Source organism: Ipomoea nil, unplaced genomic scaffold (assembly GCF_001879475.1).
Source record: "Ipomoea nil cultivar Tokyo-kokei standard unplaced genomic scaffold, Asagao_1.1 scaffold0143, whole genome shotgun sequence".
Lineage (NCBI taxonomy): Eukaryota > Viridiplantae > Streptophyta > Magnoliopsida > Solanales > Convolvulaceae > Ipomoea > Ipomoea nil.
The window spans coordinates 1,440,270-1,457,686 of NW_017616571.1; the positions used below are offsets into that span (position 1 = coordinate 1,440,270).

At 36.0% G+C, this 17,417-nt stretch overlaps 1 protein-coding gene and 2 long non-coding RNA genes across 3 annotated transcripts; 2 read left to right on the forward strand and 1 right to left on the reverse strand.

Annotated features, from left to right (window-relative positions):
• The first annotated feature begins 6,103 nt into the window (after positions 1-6,103).
• LOC109171719 (ABC transporter G family member 21) lies at positions 6,104-11,669 on the forward strand. Its single transcript, XM_019320777.1, has 5 exons — positions 6,104-6,569; positions 6,889-7,687; positions 9,653-9,838; positions 10,575-10,753; positions 10,843-11,669. The coding sequence occupies exons 1-5, from the start codon at positions 6,348-6,350 to the stop codon at positions 11,482-11,484; spliced, it is 2,028 nt and encodes a 675-aa protein (XP_019176322.1). The 5' UTR covers positions 6,104-6,347; the 3' UTR covers positions 11,485-11,669.
• Positions 11,670-14,201: 2,532 nt separating this feature from the next.
• On the forward strand, positions 14,202-15,611 carry LOC109171727. Its single transcript, XR_002052647.1, has 2 exons — positions 14,202-14,841; positions 15,374-15,611. It is a non-coding gene; the product is annotated as an uncharacterized LOC109171727 (long non-coding RNA).
• Positions 15,612-16,344: 733 nt separating this feature from the next.
• LOC109171735 lies at positions 16,345-17,096 on the reverse strand. Its single transcript, XR_002052648.1, has 2 exons — positions 16,938-17,096; positions 16,345-16,816 (listed from the first exon to the last, which is right to left on the reverse strand). It is a non-coding gene; the product is annotated as an uncharacterized LOC109171735 (long non-coding RNA).
• Between the last annotated feature and the right edge of the window lie 321 nt (positions 17,097-17,417).

Consider the following 17,417-nt stretch of genomic DNA (forward strand, 5'->3'; position numbering starts at 1 on the left):
GACGGAATGGGAAAATTTTTTTCTCGTTGGAGTATTTAGGCTCTGAATACCATGTAAAGTATAAGCGAATGAATGATTATTATTGAGCTTTGAGTGCAAATATATAGTACATCAGAGGAGAAGATCACAGAAGAAATAGCATGTAGTTACAACAAGAAGAAGACAAACTCTAAAGGAACCATAAACAGTTAGAGAATAATTGAAGTAACTAAATACTAAACCACTGCCTTAATAGTAGTGTCTTTTTTTTGTTCGTTTTGTGTGTTTGTAATTGGCGGTTGGAGATTTTCATGATTTTGTTTCCTATTTTTTTTTTTATCATCACTGCTATAAATTGGAGCCCGCAATTTCTTCATCATCGATCGAGTGTTCGCTCATGAAAATTTATTAGTATTTTTTAATTTTTACGCTTATTTTTTTAGTATAATATTACCTATGTTTGGATGTCGGTGTATATGTATGCATTCTGGGTACGGTTGTGTTGGTTGTGCAACCCAGTGTTGTGAGTTATGCAACCTAGTGTTGTGAGTTGTGCAACCCGTTGTTGTGATTTGTACAACCTATGTGTGTGAGTTGTGCAACGTATTTTGATTTTATTTGTTCTCTGACCCGTTGGTTGAAAGATCACGAAAAATATCAATGGGTTCAATAGACCCATGGGTCCAACGAAACTACTTAGCGAATGTATTGAACCCGCTTGGGAGCCTGTGCTCGCTTGTGTTGTTTTGCAACTCGTTGTGGTGCGGTGTATATGCCGTTATTGTGGATTGTGTAACCTGTGGTGTAGGTTGTGTAATGTATTTTGATTTTATTTATTTCATGTCCTGCTGGTTGAATATATAGAGGATTGTGCGGACAAATAATGGGCACACAACAAATTAATAGCAGACACACAATTTAATACATAATGGCACACAGGAATACATGTAAACATCAGGTTTCGAACCCAGACTCTATTAATTAACAAATCTATGCACGCGACATACAAACTGTGGCACACGACTACATTCGGCCATGCACACGACATACAGGCTAATGGCACACACTCCATATGTCCTCACAGTCCTCTATAATATACTTGTCTTCATTTGAACTCAACTATATATATATATATATATATATATATATATATATATATATATATATATATATATATATATATATATATATATATATATATAAAGATTTAGGTTCTGGTGCGGTTAGGGTGCTCAGGTGCGGTTATGCGGTTTAATTTGGGCCTTTCATCTCGTTTAAATCAACGTTCAGGATTATCAAAGTTTTTAAAAAAAATGCGGTGGCAATTTTGTAATTTTTGCATCTAGGTCAAAATTAAGGTGAGCGGATCTGTGATTAATGTGCGTGAGTTTTGTGCTTAATGTGCGTGGGGATGTGCTTAACGTGATTAGTTGTAAAAACTTAAAGTCTGTGAGTTAATACTTAAAGTGCGTGGGTTTTGTGCTTAATGTGTGTGATGTTTGTGCTTAATGTGCGTGTGTTTTGTATTTAATGTGCGTGAGTTTTGTACTTAATGTCAGTAGTTGTTGAAACTTAAAGTCTGTGAGTTAATATTTAAAGTGCGTGGGTTTTGTGCTTAATGTGCGTGAGGTTGTGCTTAATGTGTGTGGGTTTTGTACTTAAAGTGCGTGAGTTTGTGATTAAGATCTAACACTTAAGGTGCACCGTAGCTTATACTTCTTTGTTCCAGGCACGCGTTTTTTTTTTTTTTTTAATTTTCATTCATTTGAGCCGTTGATCTAAATTTGATCAACTGCTCAGATTTAACCGCACAACCGCACGGGAAGCTATACCCGCACGGCCGCACCTGAAGCCTTCCCTCTATATATATATATATATATATATATATATATATATATATATTCTTATTTTAAATAAATTTAAAGCATTCGTTTTAGGAGCATAACTCAACTGGTTAGCAGAATCAAGCTAAGAACAAGCTCTGTTTTCACTGAATGGTGCAGAGTGCAAACTTTCTAAGAGAATATATGGAACTAATCCTATTGTGAGTATTAGTGTATAAATTCTTTGAATAACTTGTATGTTGTTTCCCTTCAAAAAAAAAAAAAAAAAAAAAAAAAAACAAAGAAACAAACTTGTATGTTGTTGAGCTACATCTTACAATTACCTCCCCCAACAAAACTCCAAACTATTTGCACAATTCATAAGCCACAAGACTCCAAACTAATTGCACAATTCATAAGCCTGTTTTCTCAGAAAAGTAATAATAATACAATTATCGTTGAGGCACAACTTAACTCATTGACTAATTCAAAGAAAATCGGTGGCTCTTTTTATTTAGTAGTTACAAGGTGTAGAGTATAAAAATATATATGAAATTGACTCTATTATTGTTGGTATCAATGCACAAACACTTTATGAATTAGAATTAATTAATTCTTTTAGACATACCTTACAATTTATTTCGTGTACCAAAATTTTAAGAGAGGGACATATGGCAACCACCCAAACTCAAACAATGTGCCTAGTCTAGTCCAACACTATTCTATGTGGTCGGTATATATATAGGGATTATTCTATAAATTATAGATGTGAAAATAAGAATAAATTTATGAATTGAGGTGGAGATTTAAAACTTGAGAATTTTGGTGGATAAAAGAAGGGCATGATCTGCTTAGTATAAAGCCAAGTAGACCAGATGTGGATTTGTACGGCTATAAGCTAGATGCAAATATGCAATATAATCTTGTATAGTCAAAATGACAACAAATGTATATATACTCGACTGGTGACTGTTCTTCAAATCCTCAGCACTGTTTGGAACTGTAAATACATCCAGGAATTGTTCCAAGATTGGATATTTTTCTTTCAAAAATAAAAATAAAAATAAAAATAAAAGAAGAGAAGAAGAAGAGGATCAGAAACTGGAATCTACGCATAAATTTTTTTAATAATAAAATAAAATAAGAGGACGAGATAATTTTTCAACATTCACGACTGAATTTATATATATATATATATATATATATATATATATATATATATATATATATATATATATAGGGAAGGGATCAGGTGCATTTGTGGCTTCCCGTGCGATTGTGCGGTTGATTAATGTGCGTGAGTTATGTACTTAATGTGCCTAAGTATTGGGCTTAATGTGCGCGAGTTGAGTTCAGAATTACGAGCTCAGAAAGAAGCAGAATAGAAAGAGAAGGTGGGTGAACCTTTTCTGATTGTGTGTGAATAGATGGATATATGTAAACGCACATATGACTGTTCTGATTTTATGTTTTATCTGTACATGAGAGAGAGAAAAGATTGAGAAAGAAGGAAAGAAAGAAGGATGGTGGCAGCGAAGCTGCTAATGAGAGCGAAAATGTTCCAATCTGTGAGAGCATAAAAGACATTGTGAATGAGGCTGAAACAAAGGAGACTGAGGAGGGTGGTAAGAAAACTCAAAAGGCCCCTCAGTATGCAAAGCAAAACAAGACAAAATTCATTCCTCCACCACTTCGAAACAAAAACAAGAAGAAAATGCAGCAGTGGATGCGCATAATTTTCACAGCAGTGGATGAAGAACACACTAACGCACAACATTAAGCACACAACTCACGCACCTTAGGCACAAGACTCACACACCTCAAGTACAAAACTCACGCACATTAACATTACACACTCACGCACATTAATCAACCGCACAACCGCACGGGAAGCATTCAACTGCACTGGAACCTTTCACTATATATATATATATATATATATATATATATATATATATATGTGTGTGTGTGTGTGTGTGTGTGTGTGTGTGTGTGTGTGTGTGTGTGTGTGTGTGTGTGTGTGTGTAGAAAGAGAGAAAATTGTAATTTATGTCCATCCATAATATATCAATTATCAATGTCACCCCTTAATTTATAGTGATGTATGTTGCCCCTTAATATTTATAGTTTTGTACCATTTTGTGGTAAAAATTGTTAGTAATCGCGGATTGTCTTGGTCAGCCAAATTTTTTACTTCTTTGTTGGTGCCAGTGTTACCACTACTTTTAGATGGTAGAAAAAAAATAATGACTAAAATTTTTTCGAATTCCCAAAGTGGTCAAGAAGATCATTTTTACTGAAAAAACTCAATATGTGAACTTGTAAATGCATTGTCAAACATTTATATATATATATATATATATATATATATATATATATATATATATATATATATATATATATATATATTATACGGATCAAATGTGGATGGTGTGCTCAAGTGCAAACGTGGGGTGAGATTAGAGCCAAGATCAACGTTCAGGATTAACAAGGATTAAATAAACGCGGTTGGAATTGTTCTTTTTGCATCTCTGTCAAATTTAAGGTGCGTGATTTTTCTTCTTAAGGTGTGTGGTTTTTCCTTCTTAAGGTGCGTGATTTTTGTACTTAAGTGCACGATTTCTGTGCTGTGTGCTTAAGGTGCGTGGTTTCTATGTTGTGTGCTTAAGGTGCGTCAGTTGTTGAAACTTAAAGTGCGTCGATCTAAAACTTTAGGTGCGTGGTCTGTGTTCTTAAGGTGCGTTAGTTTTTGAAACTTAAGGTGCGTCAGCCTAAATCTTTAGGTGCGTTGTTTTCCTTTTTAAAATGTGTTGTTTGCCTTTTTATGGTGCGTTGTTTGCCTTCTTAACGTGCGTTATTTTCCTTCTTTAGGTGCGAATGTCTAAAGTTTTAGGTGCGTGGTTTTTCTTCTTAAAGTGCGTTGTTTTATACCTTAAGGTGCGTGGTTTTATATCTTAAGGTGCGTAGTTTTATATCTTGAAGTGTTTGGTTTGACGCCATTTGTCTGCATATTCAACCTCTTTTAGTTGGCAAGCCCTGCCTAATGTATGAATCGGGGCATTATAGAAAAGTGTATTAGGTTTACAACCAACCAATTTCAACCCCGTCAGAAATCTGCAACACTTCCTCAAACTTCACCTTATTGTAAACATGATGTCCATGTTGAAGTTGTGCTTTAGAGATGGGAAGACCGATAACGCGTTTTTTTAAATAATTTTTCTTGATTTAAGCCGTTGATCTAGATTAGATCAATGGTTTATATTTCACCACATCTTTCACCTAGCTAGGAGATTCTTCGCATGCACTTGAATTGATCCCTATATATATATATATATATATATATATATATATATATATATATATATATGTATTCATCATGACATGTCATTATATAATTAGTTTCTTTAGTATTTAGTTATAAATAGATAAGGTCAATAAATTCATGACACCTAATTAATATAAGTCATCGAAGGAATTATTAGGGAAAACGTAGAGGGAAAAATAACATTTTCCTAATTGAAATGATCATTAGACATTTTTAATATGCTATTGGCTCTTAAAGTTCGAACTCACAACCTTCCAAATGAAAGTCTAACTCAGGTACCATTAAACCACATAGTCTTGGTCAAAGCTCACATATAATTCAAGTAAAATGCCACAATATCACCCATGGAGCGCGACTGAGATGACACAAATTTCTTTCACCTTAATCAAATGTGTCAGGTTTGAGATCCTATTCGTAATTAGTCTCAATTTTTTCATGGCATTTGAGAGCAAAATTCAGCTTAGTCGGACTAAATTATTCATATATAACGTGGTTGTATTAACTTAGAGGGTGTGATTGAGTGGAATGGACTCATCCATCCTTATAACCAAAGGTCAATGGTTTGATTCTCGATTTTGAGAATGGACATCCTTAAATCTCCAAGCCATTTGTCTTATTTTTTAGCATAGTTTAGATATGAAAGTTATAAAATAATGCTTATTTAAATATTTATTAACTTATTATAATTAAATATATAATGATAATAATTTAATTTAATTTTTGAATTTATTGTGAGAGGGTCTATTTTAGTCATCTTAATTTGAATCGTCAACCTAAACTAATTTATTTACTTCTAATTTTTTTGTTGACTAAAATCAGACTTTATCCACTAGAAACTTTTCTATAAATTAAATTATGCACAAACTTAATTACAACAAAAAGAGAGTGGAAAGTGACACTTGTATACCCCAATTTCATTTCATTCAATTTTATACATCTCCCCTTCACTCCAACAAAATATAATGTACACTTTTTGCCCCTCTCTCTCTCTCCTTCTTTCTCTCTCTGCTGACGCCTATATCTTTAGTCCCAGCACTATCTCCTTCTTCTCGTGCCCAGAAAACTCTCACACATAACTCCCTCTCTTTTTCCACCTTTCTTTTGCATGTGATTCTTGTAACAACTATTTCCCCTTCATCTCTCCTCTCTCTCTCTCTCTGATCTGATCTCCCTCACTTTCATCATCTTCTTCACCTTAGTTCCTGGGTTAATTAACCAAAATGTTGCATCCTGATCGAGAGGATAGTGTTCATGGCGGCTCTTCTAATGTTCTTGTGTGTTCTAGGATGGAGAGTGTTAAACTCCAGATTGATCCTCCTATAATTAGTTCCTCCAAAAGTAATGTAAGTCCCTGCTCCAATAATGAAATCCCAGATCAAGACCACTCCCCTCCTGGCCAGTTTTCAGTTCTACGTGCCTCCTCGCACCCCGTCACACTCAAGGTATTATGTAATGTATGAATTTCTTATCTTCTTTTTTTTGGGTCACGAGAGAAACCCTAAGCCACTTTCTCAAACCAAACACTGGGTAAACCCTATCTTGAGATTTAAGCTGGCAAAGAATCACAAAAAAGTTTACTGAGAGTGTTCACTGATAAACTCTGTTGTGATTCTAGTCAGCAAAAAACTTAAATTAGAATTAATTAGATTAGCTAAAGCTAATAGCTGATCTGTTCAAACTAAGAAGGTCAATTGGGTGGGCTACTCTTATATTATGTGTTGTTTGAAAGTTTAAATATTGAAACATCCTTAAACGTTGCAGTTTGAGGATGTTACGTATTCTATCAAGATAGAGAGCAATGGAGGGAGCTGTTTAGCGTCGTCTAAACGGAATCAAACTCGAGTTTTGCTTAACGGTGTGAGTGGGACGGCGAGGCCGGGCGAGCTTCTGGCGATGTTGGGGCCGTCCGGGAGCGGGAAGACGACGCTGCTGACGGCGCTGGCCGGACGGTTGCCGGGGAAATTCTCCGGCTCCGTGACGTACAACGGCCAACCGATTTCCAGCTCGGTGAAGCGGAGGATAGGATTCGTGACCCAAGACGAGGTTTTGTATCCTCATTTAACGGTCCTCGAGACGCTAACCTACGCTGCTTTGTTAAGGTTGCCGGAGAAGCTGACGAAAGCAGAGAAGGCTGAGCAGGCGGAGATGGTGATCATGGAGCTGGGGTTAACGCGGTGCCGGAACAGCATGATCGGCGGGACCTTGTTCCGGGGGGTTTCCGGCGGGGAGAGGAAAAGGGTGAGTATTGGTCAAGAAATGTTGGTGAATCCAAGCTTGTTACTTCTAGACGAGCCCACTTCAGGCCTCGACTCCACCACGGCCCACCGCATCGTCGCCACCTTGCGCTGGCTGGCCCGCGGCGGCCGCACCGTCGTCACCACCATCCACCAGCCCTCCAGCCGCCTGTACCGAATGTTTGACGAGGTTTTGGTGCTGTCCGAAGGTTGTCCCATTTATGGTGGAAAGGGCAGCTCTGTCATGGACTATTTTGCAGCCATTGGATACGTTCCTGCTTTCAACTTCATGAATCCTGCAGATTTTCTCCTCGATCTTGCAAATGGTATGAAAATTCTCTCCTCCTTAATCTCCTTATCTGTTTAGTTTCAAGAAAATCGTAACTTTCTAATTACCAAGTTAATAACCTGACTAACTTGGCTGGATTGCGGTTTAATTTCACAATTTTGTGAGTAATAATGATGATATGTCCATATTTATCTATAACTAAAAAGTGTTTATTGGTAATTCCACATGTTATATCAAGGACAGACAGAGGTTAACAATTACTTATAGTTATAATGATATTTCGGGTGGTAAGTTAAAATCAACACAAAATCTTAATATAGAACAAGTATTTAGTATGTGTTGGTTAAAATCAACACAAATTTTTGACATAGATTGAGGATTTAATTAATATCTTAGTGTACAATCATGATAATAAGTGAGTGAAAATTTAAGGATCTGACAGTTAAAACTGATATTAGATATTGATGATATTTAGATTAAGTTATTTTACAAATAGTGTCAGAAGGTTATGTACCGACGATATACACCCTGATTTTTGGGGGTGAGTACTCCTTGCAAGATTAGATTGGTACGGAGACTTAAATTCTTCATGGATTTTCTTCAAGGTTTCAAACTTTCCTATCTTCCTGGAGGCTAGGGAGGGGGCAAGTATGTGGGTGGGTGGGTGGATTTGTGTGTTCTGTCATACACTATAATATGACTTTCAATCAATCTAGATTGGCTCCATTCTACACTGTAAAGACAGCTCAATTGATTACTAAGTCGACTGTAACTCTGTAAACAAGGATACAGAATCGAGTCTTGTCAACAGCAGTGTATGAGTTAGTTACACTGAATGCCTGGACTCTTTATGAACACTAGGCACCAGTCCTCCTAACTAATGAGTTGTTAAATTACAATGATTTATCACTCAACTATCTTATTGAGTCGGAGTGTGGGTCCTATGGACGAGGGAATTTCGGAAAGATGGGCTTAGCTTCACTCCCAGTCTCTCACATGTCAATGTCTGATCAGTAACGGTGGGCTAAGAGGGCAAATTAAATGATTGGACATTCTACCTAACTACAAAACACAAGTCAAGCTCACACAAGACTCTCACAAAAACCACACAATAAAAGTCAAGAAAATTATGGGTTTCCATTTCAAGATCCAGACAGCAGTGAATGTAGATTGCTGATGAGATCTGGCACCATTTTGATTGAGCAAAATTGCTAAATGTTTGCTCATTTCTAAAATACAAGTCAAAATGGGTCTGTTTGGCATTAATGACAGCCAACTATGTACAAAGAGCAAGTTGGTACTTACATGGACAGGACCAGCAGACAGGAAACAATGGAATTCTATTTAAGGACTGTTGGGGTTGTCTTCTAGCTTTGTTTGGGCTTCTTTAGTTCTAATTTGATATGATCTCTGAGTGTGATTAGGAAGAATTGATATCCCTGACATGATTTTTCAAATCAGATCAATTATGTAATCATACTGTTACCAACAAAACATTTGGGTAACAATGAAACACGCAGTTATTACTGAGTAAATCCCGTCTTGTGACCCTAGTCAGGACCATAAAGAGGTAAACTAGCTTAGATTGTCTGTAGCTGACTGGCTCAAACCAAGAAGTCCAATAGGTCGTTCCCAATAGGGCACACGGGTGGCTTTTTTTTTTTTCCCCCTAAAAATAATTGTAATAATAAAACCATACTTTATTTCATCTTTTGCTTTACAATTGTGGCCACTTGTTTAATCAAAAGTTAGTCAATTATGAAATAATGAGCAAAAGTTAATTGACTGCTTTTCTGCTTTCTTCATGTTATTACAGCTTTTCTACTTTGGTTTCTCTTTTTCTCCTTTTCTTTCAGGTCCCATTAGGGAAACATATTGACCTGTGTAGATTACAGCTAATCTGTGCATTTTGATTTGATTCTGTGCTAATCATTCATGTTTTGTTCAATACTTTTCTCAAAAAAGGGATTTTTGAGTTCATGGCAATAAGTGTACGTTGCAGGTATAGCCCCTGATACAAGGCAGGATGATCAACATGAATTGGTTGGAAGGGCAGAGAATGCTGACAACCAAACTTCAACTAAGCAGTTCTTGATTTCCTGTTACAAGAAGAGTGTTAAGAAGGAGGAGGTGGAGAGGAGCTCTCATGATTCAATTCCAGCAGGCAGGCGAAATTCGCCATTGAGAAGTATGTTAATATCTCTGTATTGCTGCATTTTAGGTGGAAGAGGAAACCCGTAGTCATTATTTATTGGGTAAACTCGTCTTGTGACCCTAACAGGCAAATGATCACAACAAGGTAAACTAGCCTAGGTTACCCATAACCGATTCAAATCGAGAATGTTAATAAGCCATTCTCGTTGAGAATCGAACTTGTAATCGACTCAAACTAAGAAGACCAATAAGCTGCTCCTGGTCGGTGCAACCGACTCAAACCAACAAGGCCAATGTTGCCTATAGGTTGCCCATAGCTGATTTAAACTAAGAAGGCCAATAGGCCGTTCTTGTTAGGAGTCAAACTTGTAACTGATTCAAACCAAGAAGACTAATGTTACTTATAGGTTATCCATAGCTGGCCGACTCAAACTAAAAACGCTAATAGGTCGCTTCTGCTTAAGGTTGAACTTGTACCCGACTCAAAACAAGAAGGCTAATGTTATCCATACTTAATTAGCTCAAACTAAAAGAACTAATAGGTCAGTCAAGTCGAACTGGTAACCGGTTCAAATTTAGAAGGTCAATGTTGTCAACAAGCCCAAACCAAGAAAGTCAATTAGTTTTGGTTTTCTGTCTATCGCTCTCACTTAGAATTGAATTTGTAACTTTGTGATTATCAAGTAAATAGCAGAACCAACATAGGTGTGGGAGGTTTTTGTTGCCCAAATGGGAATTCATTACATAGGTTTTTTGTTATGTTTTTTAAGGTTCTGAAGAACAATGGACAACAAGCTGGTGGCTGCAGTTCAGTGTGTTGTTGAGCAGAGGCCTGAAGGAAAGAAGACATGAATCCTTTTCTGGGCTGAGGATTTTCCAGGTGGTGTCTGTCTCATTTCTGTCAGGGCTTCTATGGTGGCACTGTGACACAAACCACATTCAAGATCAGGTACTCATCATAACTTATAACCTCTGGAAATATTCTGCATTTTCTTTCCCAACTTCACATAACCATTATTTCTCCCCTAATTCTCCCAGGTGGGACTACTCTTTTTCTTCTCAATCTTCTGGGGATTCTTCCCAATGTTCAACTCCATCTTCGCCTTCCCACAAGAACGCCCAATGCTCATCCGGGAACGCTCCTCGGGAATGTACCGCCTCTCGTCCTACTACTTTGCCCGAACCGCAGGAGATTTGCCAATGGAGCTCATCCTCCCCACCATCTTCGTCACCGTTACTTACTGGATGGGCGGGCTAAAGCCCTCCCTCCTCACCTTCTCCTTAACCCTCCTGATCATCCTCTTCAACGTGCTCGTCTCCCAGAGCCTCGGCCTCGCCCTCGGGGCCATCCTGATGGACGTTAAGCAGGCCGCCACGCTCTCATCGGTCACCATGCTCGTGTTCTTGTTGGTGAGTGGGTACTACATTCAACACATCCCTGCTTTCCTCACCTGGATGAAATACACATCTTTTAGCCACTTCAGTTATAAGCTTCTTGTGGGGGTTCAGTACCCTGCAAATGAGGTTTATGAGTGTGGGGTTGGGAGGCAGTGTAGGGTGAGGGATTTTGAAGGGATTAAGTGTCTTGACATTGGTAACATGATGTTTGATGTTGCTGCTTTGGGTGCCATGCTTGTTGGGTTTAGGATCTTGGCCTATGTTGCCTTGAGGGTTCGATAGTTTTAAGGATGTTTATGGGAGCTGATTATAATAATCTGAACACAACAGAGGTTATTAGGAGGGAGTAATATTGATTAAGAGATGTCTTCTGGAATCTCATCAGTCACTCTGAGAATTAAAGTGTAAATTTGATATGTATTTACTCTAAGCAATTAATTTATAATGAGTTTATTAGTTTCCAGTAATTCTACTTCCACTTCCAGTTATTACTCACTACTTACATGACATACTCTGATTCATCCAAAAAAACAAAAAAAGTTCCAAGTCAATTGTTATACAATGGACCAAGATCCACGACACATTCAGATGATGTACTTGCAGTTAACATATTATGTACTTTCAGTTAATAAATCATGTTACAAGTTGGTTGGGTTGTTGGCTTGGTAATCACAAGATTTTAAGTTCGACTCACAGAGAGCCGTCTATTGGCCTTCTTGGTTTGAGTCGATTAACTATGGACAATCTATGCTAGTTTACCTTTTTGTGGTCATTTGCCAGCTAGGAGGGTGACCTATGACCTTCTTGGTTTGAGCCGTAGACAATCTAAACTGATTTATCTCCTTGTGATCCCCGTCCGCTAAGATAAAAAAAAAAAAAAAGAGTTTACTCAATGCACACTTTTCGAGAGTAATTGCCGGAGTAGATATGATTTTCATTTTTCTTTTTCTTTTATCAATAAAATCAGGATACTATGCGTGACAGTCTTACAATCTCGGGGTCCATAAATCTTATTCCTTTAGTTTTTGATACATCTGATTGGGAACCAGGGGTAATAAGCTACTGATGATTTGAACTCAAATCTGCTATCTGAAAAACAGTGTACAAAAAACTTATTATTCTTCAAATGATATTCTTTTTTTTCTAGTGGGATGTAACATCTTTCCTCTGTATCTGTCTATCTGAGTTCCCATTTTCTGTGAGCTACTTAAAATAGTAAAATGCCAAGCTATGATGCCAAAGGCAAGTAGGCAAATTATTGCAAGTAGGCAACTAGCTGTGTGAATCACGGTCCAAAAATATCGTCATGAATATTATGAGTAAAAATAATATACATTATGTGTTAAAATAATGTATATTATTTGTTAAGAATAATGTACATTACGTATTAGAATAATGAAACATCTGGGATAATATAATTTATATTATGTTTTAAAATAATATACATTATGTCTTAGAATAATATACATTATATTTTAGAATAATGTACAGTATGAGCTATAAAAATATATATTGCAGCTGAGCGTGTGAAAAAATAAAATTAAATAAAATGACGTCATTTTTGAGCCATGGTCCACATAGCTGTGTGAACTACGGTCCACGCAATAACTATTGCAACTAGCATAGGACAATCATTATTGTGTGGACCATGGTCCATACGAGTTGCGTGAACCATATTTTGTATATTGTAAAATAATGTACATTCAGTATATTAAAAATGTACATTGTATTAAGAGAATGTACATTATTTGAGTAACAGTAAATTATTTTGTATAATGTACATTCATTATATGAATAATATACATTTAGTATATTAAAAATGTACTTTTTGTTATGGTCAACACAACACTGTGTGGACCATAATTTGCCAACGTACGAGGAGCGTTATGCTGTGCAACCGTGTGCACCATGCAAGGGGCACACGGAATTGGGTCCATGATTTCTATACCATAGATTCATAATTTCTATACTATAGATTCATAATTTCTAAACTGTAGATTAATAATTTTCTATACTATAGATTCATAATTTTTAAACTGTATATTTATCAAATTATGAATATATAGTTCAGTGATTTGGATGAGAAGAGGAAATTCAAACTGTATTCATCATATAGGATTAGGAGATGGTGGCCGGCGGGCACGGTGTCTCACCGGTGACGAACCCAAGGAGCTCCTGACCACGTAAAAAGGGCACCAACTGCGTACGCCAAAATAAGAAATTCTGGGACGTAAGCTTGATCGACACAAAGTGGTGTGCCGACGAGAGGGGGTTGGAGGTGGTGGCCGAGGAGGGGGTGGTGGTGGTTACGGTTCTTTCCGATGAGTTGGTAGACATTTTAGGAGGTGGGAGGGAAAAAAGGAGGATCTAACGTAAGGCTAACTGATACCAAATGAGAAGAGGAAATTCAAACTGTATTCATCAGATAGGATTACAATACTAAAGAGGTAGAAATAACGTAAAGTTCTCCTACATACTAGGCTAGTCTAAGTCAAACAACTAGCACCACAAACTAATCCTATTACATTATAGAAAATAACATATTAAATAATAACATTATTCACAATTTGTGAATACAGATTTCAATAATTTGGAATATAAACATTGAAAATTATGAACATAAAGTTTTTTAATTGTAAATATAGAGTTTAATAATTATGAATATATAATATAGAAATTATAAATCTATAATATAAAAATTATAAATTTATAATAAAAAATTATGAATCAAATTCTATGTGCACAATGCATGGTACACACGGTTGCGCGACATAATTTCCCAGCATAGGAGGGCCAGGCTAGACCGACAATCGAAAATGTAAATTCGAGTCTATTTGTATTACATTTTAAGGTGAACTGGTACGATATGACCCATAATAATACCAAGCCCATGTGAATCTGACCCAAATCAACACAACACACTCACTTGATATATATATATATATATATATATATATATATATATATATAGACATTCTAGAAAACAACATACTTTTTTCATCCCGATATAATAAAAATTTACCAAGTAATCTACACAATTGTTCCCGGCCTTTCGAAATTTATTACACCCAGCAACCAACCCTCAAGTATCAAGCAACTTCAAGCAAATCAGAATAGCATTTGGCATATATTTGAGATAAGCATATTTGGTGTGCCAGGCCAATTGCAAAGGCCTAGAAATTAGCCTCCATTTCATGAGGATATATTCTAAATACACTACTCAACTAACAACAGGCCAAATCAAATTTTATTTAAGGAAAAAAAAAAACAAGCCAAGCTATACCTGTTAAAGGACATTGGTACATAAGAATTGATCCTCTAAATAATGGCAGTTAAATTATATGCTAAGCATCAGATGCAGTACTTAACTTTTGAAAGGGCTTCTAGTTCAGTGGTTCCATTGAATCCACTTGCCCAGAGAGTGGTATAAATAGGTGTCTTCACAGGGAGCTGAAGCTCATCATCATCACTACCATCAAGCTAGCAATTAGCTACTATTTGTGAAGAAGAACTCAGAAGATGGCCTCCATGAAGGTTGAGAAACCTGCTGGCTCCCAGCCTGCTGCCCCTTCCAAGAAGGAGGCCAAAGCTCCGGCCTCCAAATCGACCCCCAAGAAGCCCCGGGAGCCCAGGAAGAAGGTAAAAGTCACTGCTAGAAATCCTGTGATCATTCAGAAGTATCAAGTGCGTGGTTGGAAATTGAGGGTTTCTGTTTAAAAAACACCTTTTTTCCAACCACTCTTGATACTAGTTAAAGTGATCACTCGTCATTTTTTCTAGTAGTCAAAAAATTTAATCAGTTAGGTTGTTATTGTGAACTCGAATTTTATGGGTTCGAAGTTTCTTGTTTTTGTAAATTCATTTAGTTAATTTGGTGAATAATTTTATGAAGCCCCTGAAACTTAAAAATAGGTAAAAGTCACGGCTGGAAATCCTATAATTTTCATCCGATCACCAAAAAGTGGTTAAAAATTAAAGGTTTTTAATTTGGTTAAAAACACATTTTTCAACCACTCTCATACCAACCAAAGTGATCATCATTGGTCACTTTTTTCCTAAAATTTAGCCATTTAGGTTATTTTTTGGATTTGGATTATTATTTACGCAAATTAATTTGTTTGGTTAATTTGGTGAATATTATAATGAGTTGTGCTCTTTGTTTTGCATGCAGACATCAGGTAGCAAGTCATCTGCTGCTAAAAACTAAGGATCGGAGAAGGATGAATGAAAAGTTTTAAGACTTAAAGACTCTATATGTATGATGTTTGTATCTGTGTGATTTTCATATAAAGCAGATGTGGCTGCTGATTTTACTTTTTGCATGATGTAATTAAAGCACTTACTGGCTTGTAAGCTTGATTGCATCTGCCTTATAATGTTATATTTGCCTTAATGGTTTTTATTCTCTATTTCAATATCTATTCCTTTTTTTTTTTTTTAATAATTATATTGTTTTGAATACTATTGACGACTCTATTACAAAGATAGTATCTGTTCTATACTTTCTCTATCTATTGCAGTAGTCTTTTGATCTTATGAGTCTATGACCTTCCCTCAAGGAGAGTTACAAAGGTATTATCTGAGCACAAGGTACTTGACATCTCTATTCCTTTTTGATATAATGAATGAAGAGTGATACTGTTTTTTTTTTTTTTTGGTCAAAATAATAATTGATTATATGTCTGATGATGAGGAAGTAAAAGTATGAGGGAGTAGAAATAGGGATCGGAGTACATGTAATAGAACTCCCTAATTTAATTGTAAATCAATTAAAACTTGTCATATTAACTATATTTCATAGATTAACTGGAACAATAATATTTAAACATACTCTCTTAAGCATATTAAAAACAATTAGACGAACACAAAATTTTATGTTTTACTTAATTTTCATATGATAGAAGCTAAGCAGACTTTTTGTGTTTTTAAACACTCCATGAAAATCCTCAAAATCCTCAAAAACCTTTAAAACACATGATTCTTAACAAGGTAACGTAATATCTATTTTATACTTTCTTAATCTTTTTAGCTCAAAGAATCAATATCTCACCATCAAAGTTCGATTCTTTGGCCACCTATTTGGAATGGTAAGTAGATTTAAACATCATACCGAACAAAAATAAATAAATAAATAAATAAATAAATAAATAAATAGTCCATAATTTTTTTTTATATTTTATTATACTTAATATATCACATAAGACAATCAAAGGAAATTAAAGTAACTTTTAGCTACAAAGATGGAATAATAATTGCCTGGAAAGGGTGTCTGTCTGTCTGAATAGGTGGAATACAATTCTCATACAACGTTTTGAGTGAGTTTATCTAGTATACACTGTCGTACAGTAGATTTTCTGCTCAGCTCATTTATTTATTTGATAATAATTTATATATAATATATATATATATATATATATATATATATCCTTAGCCCGGTCGCAGGTTACATGCTTGATTTAATTGCAGTTGCGTCTGTAAGGATTGCATGGTGGCTTTTTTGGGGGGGAAGGAAGACAGGTTCTGTACCTTGTACCATAACATATGGGTTTTTTCTTCAAAGGATTGTAACCAATATGGCCTTTTGCCGGCGGCCCCGAGTCTCCTGACCCCGAGACTGAAATAAAGTAAAAGATAACACGGAGATGTGATAACTTGTTATAAAGTTGATCAATTTAAAGACGACGAATAGATCAAAACAAAAAATATGAATGATGTTGGCAAGAGAAATAAGTTACCTTGAGTTTCAGAAAAGAGTTTCCTAGCAGATGTTAGGGGCGAAACAATCAAGAGAAGGAGTATGAGAACAAGAGAAAAGGGCTTGGTATTCATGGCTGCTGATATATATGTAGTTGTAGTGTATGTGTGGATTGTGTATACACACAACTGAGCTATATATGGCTCCTTTTATAGGCATATTGTGCACGGATTCAAGACTATTACATAAGTATAAGGAAATAATAGATTTTGCCCTACGGAGCTAGCTTAAGTGGTAGACCACCTGACCTAAAGTCACCACACCAACAACAAGGAGACATTTTGGAGGTAGGGTTGCCGGATTGAAGATTGAACTCCTCAAGTCGATGGAAGTGTGAAAATAGATCATTTGAGTTAATAATAGGAACTGACTGAGAGACTGTTTGTGCGACATAAATGCTGATAGTTGTGAATGTTGTCCTACAATCCATACATTATTTTTGCAACTTGCAAGTCAATGT

Excerpts from the sequence above, each read along its gene's own strand:
- LOC109171719 (XM_019320777.1), top strand. The coding sequence starts at position 6,348 with ATGTTGCATCCTGATCGAGAGGATAGTGTTCATGGCGGCTCTTCTAAT. Across the intron at positions 7,688-9,652 it reads TCTCCTCGATCTTGCAAATG|GTATAGCCCCTGATACAAGG; the intron begins GTATGAAAATTC and ends TGTACGTTGCAG. Across the intron at positions 10,754-10,842 it reads CAAACCACATTCAAGATCAG|GTGGGACTACTCTTTTTCTT; the intron begins GTACTCATCATA and ends TAATTCTCCCAG.